Source organism: Rattus norvegicus, chromosome 9 (assembly GCF_021556685.1).
Source record: "Rattus norvegicus strain SHRSP/BbbUtx chromosome 9, alternate assembly SHRSP_T2T, whole genome shotgun sequence".
Lineage (NCBI taxonomy): Eukaryota > Metazoa > Chordata > Mammalia > Rodentia > Muridae > Rattus > Rattus norvegicus.
The window spans coordinates 23,413,606-23,422,935 of NC_141542.1; the positions used below are offsets into that span (position 1 = coordinate 23,413,606).

Here is a 9,330-nt window from a genome sequence, read left to right on the forward strand (position 1 = left end):
TGACCTAGAAATGGTCACTGTGGTCTTGACCGTTGTTATTCCCAAACAGGCAGCTCTCAGGCTCTGCCCTCTCCTATATAGTGAGTCTTTGCAGAACCATATCTCCCCAAGATTCCAAGGAGTCCTTATATCAAAACAAATGTTTGCTTATGTACATGGAAATATTTTCTGTGGATTGAGTCTCACTCTTGGGTTTTGGTCTGGTTTTTGAGTTTGCCACTTTCTTCCCTTCCACCATTCCTTGAATTTGAACTGTTTTATTATATATTTTTTATTTACATTTCACCTAATTCTGAAATCATGAGTTCAAAATGTTATTTGTTCCTTTGGCCATGACCTAACCCAGGCTGGATGTCGAATTGCCAGTCCTTCAATCCGAACATGAGATGAGAATGATGGCTATGCAAATGATGACCAACTCAATAAGTGATGCCATGGAGAGGTACAAGGAGCTCATACAAGTGAACAGTTCCTACCGGTGAGTCGCTGACAGAGATGAAAACCCAGCACTAGGCAGGGAATGCTTCTGTCCTGTATGACTTTAACAAAAGTCAGGGCTCTGGTTCTGTAGTGTCTGACTCTTAAAAAGAAGCCTGCCTTGTGGCAAGGGTCTTAGATTTGTAGCTCTTGGACTCAGTTGTCCTACATGTGAAGGGTGTAGAAGACCCTCCAATTGTTATTTTCCCCATTAAAGATCCTCAAGATAGAAAAGGTTTGCACCATAATGGGAATATCAATCAACTCTGAATCTCTAGAACTCTGACAGGATGTCTATGATCCATGAGAAACACATGGAAAGATTATACAGCTATTGGATCTTCAACCACCACTCAGAGGGGATTTCCCCACTCCGTGAAGATGTTTTCAGCATACTATGGACATATAAGCACCCATATGGACCATTTCTTCTTCCTTGATTTATATAAACCGTCTTAGTGTCAGGATTTTCAGAAGTACTTTGATTCACAAGGAATGTATCCTCTGGATTTGACCTCCTCTAATTGGTGCTAACTTGTATAGTGTGGCTCTATTCTGGTGATTTCTGGGGATGAGGACCCTTGAAGGGATGACTGGACTTGCAGGAGTGACAGGCAAATAGAAGCTGGCTGGGATTTACCATTTTTTGTTTGTGGTTCAGCATCAGGCAATCCCAGCTCCTGCGTGAACAAGCTCAATTGGAGAACAATATACAGATTTTGCTGAATGAGAAGAGAAAACTGCTGGTGGAGCAGACTGAACTGCCAGCATCCTCTGTGGAGACAAAGAGGTTCTGTGAAGAGGCCGGAATGAACATCTGTGACCCCAGAGCCAAGCAACAGCAGGTAGGGTTAGGCCTCAGGGTCAGGTTGTCCTCATGTCTTACCATAATCATAGACAAACCAATGTAACTGTCTATTGACTGATCCATGTCCTGACCTAGGTCTCATCCAAGTGTTCATTCATGTGATGGTTTACAAGGCTTTCTGTGGAGATAGCCCCTTTTCAAGAAACTGCATGTTGGAAAGCAAATGCTCCTCCTCTTCGAGAATCTGCACTTCATTAAGGGAGATAGGTTGATCACACAGCACAGCACTACATGCCATTATGTATGGAGGGTGCTATGTGGGAACCCCTCTTTAGACTAGAACAGGGCTTTGAGGGATGAAGCAAAAGCCTGGAGCTCATTTTATTTTCAGGATCGTGTGAGACTCAGGAAGTAAGTAGTTTTCAAGGAGGAGAGCCTGGTGGAAATGCCAAAGAAATGGTTCTCATTGTCATTTGTGGTGGCTTTTGTTCTTCCTCCCCTCATGTCCCTATATATGAAGACGGTGACTTCATGCTTCATAGATCTTGGGTAACTACAGAGCCTGTGTATCAGTATGTCAATTCTGTCTTATTTGAGTGCCCCTGAGAGTTCATAACTGGGCCTTACAACCTGAAGCTGGTTAGAAGAGCAAGGATGTGGAAAAGGTTTCTCAAAGGCTGAGGGTTGGCATGAGAGACTTGAGACTTCAAGAACAAAGTTATCCGTATGTACCCCCAATTCTCACCAAGAAAGGTGCATTGCTGTGCTGACCTGCATCTTAGGGAGCACGCGGGGAGGCCAGTTCATGACATGCAGTTTTGTCCAGTCATTATCTAACTTAGTCCTTTAAGCCTAGGTCTCTCAACAAACATGAAGCTTCCTGTTTTGTGCTGGCCAGCAGTCTTTGCATCATTCATCCAGTTCCAAGTGGAGCCCCCTCTCTTATTTGTCTCAACACATTCTTAAACCATTTAGCTATTTTAAAAATAAGGATTAGATTTCTTTACTTTACCTGAACAGAGTTATCCCCCGGAAAGATTCTGTATTGTCTTATTGGCTTCCCCATGATCTTGCATGGAATCCTAGAGTGCAACCCTCTGCTGACATTGCTTTGCTGACTATATCATGGGCACTGCATTCTTTCAGGATAGATTCCCTCCCAATATTGTACACAGTGCTGCATTTCAGAAAATTCACTGTATGTTATTTATTTAGCCTTTTACTGACTGACATTGAGGTTGTTTTTATATCACAGGAACTCTAATGTGATCAAATGTTCCTCGGAACTGACCATGAGTTACTGTCTTCTCTGGTGCTTCCAAAGACTTCTATGAAGGAAACAGGGTAGTTTTAGTGAGGGGCCTATGATGAGTCAGCATAGAGCTTGATGGAGTCTTTTCCTAGAAATTTCTCTCTTGGGGATTTGATGTTGTGTTGTTTAGGCTATCTGTGCAGAACATGTAACTTACTTATCGGACCAGCAAGTATCTGCATAGAAAGGTTTCCTGAAGTGGAAATGAGTACAGGTCAGGGCAGCACATATTGCTTGAGTCTAAGAGACTTGTACACAGCATTGTTCCCACTAATTCCTCACTCAACAGGAAATGTGCTGCATAAGAGCAAAGTTTTCATTTGTGCATGTGAGTGTGTATCTGGGTGTCTGTGTTTGTGTGTGTTTGTGTGTGTGTGTGTGTGTGTGTGTGTGTGTTTGCAGTAGTGAACGTGTGTTTCCCTCTATTTCCAAGTTTCATGAGAAAAGTACTCTAAGCGTTCACTTTACATCCATGAAACATGAAATAGAGCTGCCCAGTCATTTGGCATCTCCATCTAGCTCTGTACAGGAAAAGGACACTTAAATTACTAATTTATTGTTTCCAAAAATTTCAGAACAGAATTATCTTGTGAAGTCTGGGGGAGGAGTGGAAATATGTTCAAGTGAGTCATGTTTCACAGGGGTAACAAATGGTACAGGCCTAGAGCTTGCAGGTCCCTTTTTGTTATGGTGTAGAAGCAGGACAATAAAATCCTTTAGAAATGCAACCCCCAAAACGAGGACACAAAAACACCTGTAAAGTTAGATTTTCAAGTGATTAGGGGCAAAACTACTGATCTGCATTGAAATCCTTTGGAGCACATCAAAGGAATGGAGTACTGGGAGGTAAGGGCAAGGCTTCTCTAGAAAAATCCATGAGTTTATTCTGCTTCTCTGTTCTTTGTGAATTGTGAAAGCCCATTGGAAGGTTATGTCACTCACTGTGTCTTCTCCAAGGTTGCTTTTCACATTGCCTGCTACCATTTCTTTCGAGCTACCTTGGCACACTACAACTTTCCCTGGGAGTTTGGCTTGGATTTTATTCATTGAGAATTTGAGTTGCTTGGAATTGTATTGTCATCCAGAAAAAGCCCCATAGCTATGCTGTGGTGCAAGAACAGGGCAGTTTCAGGGACCCCTTTAGGTGCACAGATAATCCAAAGCGCTCCTCTATGTTATCTGTGTAGCATTCTGCAAGTGCTGTCAATCAACATCATTTTCTCTCAGTTAATTTCAGCCTCAATGGGTTAGGAGAAATGATGAGCTTCAAATGGGTCTGACAGTGTAAGAACAGGTAGCCCTATGAGAAGCCATGTTCAGAAAGTGGAACAGAAGTTTTAGTTAACCCAGTGATTCCACAACAAGGAGTAGGTATTGCCATTGCAACTGGGAGCATCAATGTTGTATTGGTCCCAGAGTAACCTTGAAGGAGAATCTATCCAGACGTCCATCAGCCAAGAGGTAAAAGTGTACCATACGATGGAGCCCTTCCATAGATTCTGATTCAGTGTGAGATAATCCATGCAAGCTTTTACTTACTTATTCAAATTATCTTTGGAGCAATCACATTACGGGGAGAAAATTTGTTGATTTGGATCCTGGTTATGGAGATTTCCTATGATTCTAGCTTTGGGCATGAAGTCACTCAGGCTATGGTAAAGACAGCTCCAATTAGAAGAATTTGCACACTTTGGGGAAAGTCTGAAAGAGTGAACAAGAACAAGAGTCTAGTCCACCACCAATATATGATCCTTTGCTGAGCAACAAGACAGCTCTACACAGCCTTTGGGACTTGCTAAGCCAGATTGTTAATGGAAAAAGAACCCTGACTCTATGACGGTTTATGGGAGGACAGCACATCACTGACTGAGCTGTCTATAGGCTCTGGCCACTATGTACATATCCCACTCAACATTTTTTTTTATGCCTCCAGCGAATCCTGGGGAATCTTTACATTAAGCATTAATGTTCAGGTAGGGACACAGGCTGGAAGAAGCCATTTGAATATCCTTCCCTATATAAATACCCTTTTTGGGTGGATGACCACCCCACCTGGATTTCAGCCTCAGGCAGTTAAAGATCTACTCAGAGTATTGTTCTGGTACAGTTCATGTGAATTTTGCCCATGAAACAATATATATGATCCTCTGGATTTCTTGCTATGTTCTACTCCTTTCTTCCTGTGATCTCTCCGGAAAGATCTGAGGACATTTTCTCTTCTGTCCTCTCACAAATTGCCTTACACTAGCCATAGAATTACTGGGGTGCTGTTTTGTTTCTACATCACAATCACCTTTAATGTCCATGTGTACGCTGGGAAGATTTGCATGGAGCACATTCTCAGTGATTACAGGATCTATGCAATTCCCATGGATTTGATGTGAGATGGCTTCCCTGTGTATTTGCAGACTCAGTGGTTACAAATAGAAACTAGACGGGTTCCTTCAGTGCTAACATAATCAGAAATTTCACCTCAATTCTGGGCATGTTCTCCAGAAGGAATCCACATGGTATTCTAGGTTGCTCATACCTCTCTTGAACTCAGATTCAGACATAGCTACAATGTTATTATTCAATGTCATATACCTGGACCAGTGGGAAAAAAATGCTCATTTTTCTCTTAATCCCAGTACAGTGCATAGTCCACAGTTCAAATTCTAACAGTTTGAAAGGTGAGATATAAATCCAAGCGCAGGTACTCTAGGACACTTGGGGATGCAGGGACTGACCTCAGCTGACAGGTCATGCTGGATTGTCCAACTGAATAGAGCTGATATATGAGGGAGAGCCGAATTGACAACCACTCACTAAACCTTTTTTTCCCTTGCTCTGCTAGGTCTGAAATTCTCCAGCAGAAACTCGAACATGACACAGTCCAGGACAAGATCTCCCTTGGAGAGAAGAGCTACAGGAGGAGAACTAAGTGTGCACAGCAAATACACCACTATTGCATCTCACCTGTAATGTCCATAGCAACTGTGGACTGCATTTTCCTCCTGTAGTTTGATTTCTTTGGATTGAATACGCTGTATTTTCACCATGCCTCTCTCCAGCAAGTGTACACTTTTTGAGGGACTCAGAGAAGTGCTGATGCACATCAATCAAGAGCTGCTGGTCATCCAGAAAGACTGTGCACATGTAAATTTGTACTTGTCCTGGTGGGTCATCCAGAAGAGTTTCATGGAGATCAGTTCACAATATTGGAAAGACTTTGTGACAAAGTCTGTAATATAATTTCTACTCAGTGTTGGATGGCTTTTTCCTTAATACCCCCACTCCAACAAAACAGACCTACTTCCACTCCTCTTTAAAAGATTATTACCATCACTAACTGCTTGTCTACTATGTCTCCAAGGCAAGCCACAGGCTATAAGTCTATCATGCAAAAGGAGCAGCAAAAAATGCTTAGTGCAATTCCTCTATTTAAAGTTTGGTTAATTTTTAATTGTTTTGGTTATTTGGTTTTCCTTCTATTCATTTGAAGATTTGTTATTTATCTGTTGTTGTTGTTTTCTTCATTTGCTTTTCTATTTTGATAAGGATATAGACTGTATATATTGACTACCTGCATCTGGTTACTATCAAGTAAATTGGATGTATTCTGGTCAATAAAGGAGTAATCTCAAACTCTTCACTCTTAAGAACCTTCTTTATTGATCATTAGTGTCAACATCTGAAGTCCCACAGCTATCAGGGAGGGATGGATCTCTGCATTCTCATGGGGACTGGGCATCAAATCACTTCCCAGTCAGACTGAGATTCACAGGAATTTATACAGTCACTGTGCACTGTGTTTCCAACTCTGAATTTCAACTTCATCATGCATACATTACCCACTGTGTATGCTTGCTGTCAAATATATTGTTACCTCTAAATTATACTCTGTCGATGAGAGTTTTGACCAAATTAATAGGATAAACATTAATTTTTCTGTAACACCTCCCAGGACATATAAACATGGTATAAGGGAGTTTAAAGCCATCGGGAACCCTGCACCCAAATCCCGGGGCAGAAAATGCTGATCACCCTGGAATGCAGATAATCCTGAGACCACAGGAAAGAAAGCCACTTCTGACCAGCTCTGCCCACATCTCTGGCCCAATATTAATCTGCATGATGCCTCTGGAAACAGGAATAGAGGAGAAGTCAGTGGCAGGAACCTGCTTGGTTCAGCCTGGGCCCAGAACCTACCTGGGCCCTGAGCATATTTGAAGAAAACCAGAAGCATACAATTCTCTGTTTCCTGACTGTGGCTTTTTTTGATTCGAAGCTCAAAATACCATTTTGTTGTTGTTGATTTTTAGTTGGATATTTTTCATTTCGAATTCAAATGTTATTCCTTCCTTGTTTTCCAGAAATAAGTCTGAATACCATTGCCCTCCACCTCTGCTATAAAAGTATTCCCTTCACCAGCCATCTACTTTCCCAGCCTAGGACCAAGGGCTGCTCATTCCATTTGTGCCCAAGAAGACCATCCTCTGATACACATGCAGATGGAGCCATGGCACAGTCCCTGTATAGTGATTGGTATTGGTTTAGTCTCTGGAAACTCTGCTTGGCAGGCATGGTTGTCCTTATGGGGTTGCAAGTCCCTTCAGCTCTTTCAATCTTTCTGTAATTCCTCCAACTGAGGTCCAGTTCTCAGATCAATGGTTTGCTGCTAGCATTTGCCATTGTATTTGACATGATCTGGCTGTGCCTCTCAGGAGACATCTATATCCAGTTCCTATCAGCCTGCACTTCTTAGCTTCATCCACCTTATCTAGTTTGAGGCTGTATATGTATAGGCCACTCGTGGGATAGACTCTGAATGGCCATTCCTCCAGGCTCTGTTCTAAACTTTGCCTCCCTATCCCTTCAATAGGGATTCTTCTTATCCTTAAAGGAAGGAGTGAAGAATCAGCATTTTGGTCATCCTTCCTGAATTTCATTTGGTCTGTGAATCTTGGAGAACTTGAGCAATTGGGCTAAATTCCACTTATCAGTGAGTGCATACCATGTGTGTGTTTTTGTGATTGGGTTAACTCACTCAGGATGATATTTTCTGGTTCATTCTCTTTGCCTATGAATTTCATGAAGTCATTGTTTTTGATATCTCTGTAGTACTCCATTGTGTAGATGTACCACACTTTCTGTTTCCATTCCTCTGTTGAATGGCATTTGGGATCTTTTCATTTTCTGACTATTATAAATAAGGCTGCTATGAACATGGTGGAGCATGTGCCCTGTTGTATGTTGGATCATCTTTTCGGTATATGTGCAAGAGAGGTATAGGTGGGTCCTCAGCTAGTGCAATGTCTAATTTTCTGAGGAACCTCCAGACTGATATCCAGAATGGTTGTACCAGTCTGCAATCTCACCAACAATGGAGGAATGTTCCTCTTTCTGACATCCGTGCAAGCATCTTCTGTCGCCTGAGTGTTTTATCTTAGCCATTCAGACTGGTGTGAGGTGGAATCTCAGGGTTGTTTGATTTGCATTTCCCACATAACTAAAGATGTTGAACATTTCTTTTGGTGCTTCTCAGCCACTCCATATTCCTCAGCTATAAATTCTTTGTTTAGCGCTGAACTGCAATTTTTAATAGGGTTATTAGTCTCCCTGCAGTCCAACTTCATGAGTTCTTTGTATATTTGGGATATTAGCCCTCTATCAGTTGTAGGATTAGTAAAGATCTTTTCCCAATCTGTTGGTTGCTGTTTTGTCCTAACCACAGTGTCCTTTGTCTTACAGAAGCTTTGTAGCTTTATGAGGTCCCATTTGTCTATTCTTGATCGTAGAGCATAAGCCATTCGTGTTTTGTTCAGGAAATTTTTTCCAGTGTCCATGTGTTCAAGATTCTTCCCCGCTTTTGCTTCTATTAGTTTGAGTGATCTGGTTTGATGTAGAGGTCCTTGATCCACCTGGACTTAAGCTTTACACAGGGCAATAAGAAGGGGATGATTTGTACTCCTCCATATGCTGACCTCCATTTGAACCAGCACCCTTTGCTAAAAATACTATCCTTTTTCCACTGGATGCTTTTGTCTCCTTTGTCAAAAATCAAGGGACCATAGGTGTGCTGGTTCATTTCTCGGTCTGCAGTTCTATTCCACTGGTCTATCTTCCTGTCTCTGTACCAATACCATACAGTTTTATCACTAATGCTCTGTAAACTGCTTGAGTTCAGGGATGGTGATTCCCAGGGAAGTCCTTTTATTGTTGAGGATAGTTTTAGCTATCCTGCGTTACTTGTTATTCCAAATAATTTGCAAATTGTTCTGTCTAACCCTATGAAGAATTGGAATCGAATTTTGATGGAGAGTGCATTGCAACTGTAGGTCACTTTGGGAAAATGGCCATTTTTACTATCTTCATACTGCCAGCCATGAACATGGGAGATCTTTCCATTTTCTGAGATCTTCTTCAATTTCTTTCTTCATATCATGAAGTTCTTGTCACACAGATCTTTCACTTGTTTGATAAAAGTCACACTGAGGTATTTTTATATGATTTGGGACTATTATGAAAGGTGTCATTTCCCTAATTTCTTTCTCAGCTTGTTTATCTTTTGTGTAGAGGAAGGCTACTGATTTGTTTGAGTTAATTTTATACCCAACCACTTTGCTGAAGTTGTTTATCAGGCTTAGGAGTTCTCTGCTGTGACTTTTGGGGTGTCCCATGTATACTACCCTATCCTCTGCAACAGTGATATTTTGACTTCTTCCTTTCCAATCTGTATCCTTTTGACCTC

At 41.6% G+C, this 9,330-nt stretch overlaps 1 protein-coding gene across 8 annotated transcripts in view; it reads left to right on the top strand.

The window, feature by feature from the left end:
- The window catches only part of LOC148003533 (uncharacterized), a 54,607-nt gene extending 48,383 nt beyond the window's left edge, over positions 1-6,224 (top strand). For all 8 annotated transcript variants that reach the window (XM_087568667.1, XM_087568668.1, XM_087568669.1 and 5 more), the window contains 3 exons: positions 347-478; positions 1,139-1,322; positions 5,434-6,224. In XM_087568667.1, coding sequence (XP_087424793.1) covers positions 347-478; positions 1,139-1,322; positions 5,434-5,439 — 322 coding nt within the window. In that variant the 3' untranslated portion in view covers positions 5,440-6,224. The remainder of the gene's footprint in view (positions 1-346; positions 479-1,138; positions 1,323-5,433) is intronic.
- Positions 6,225-9,330: the final 3,106 nt, after the last annotated feature.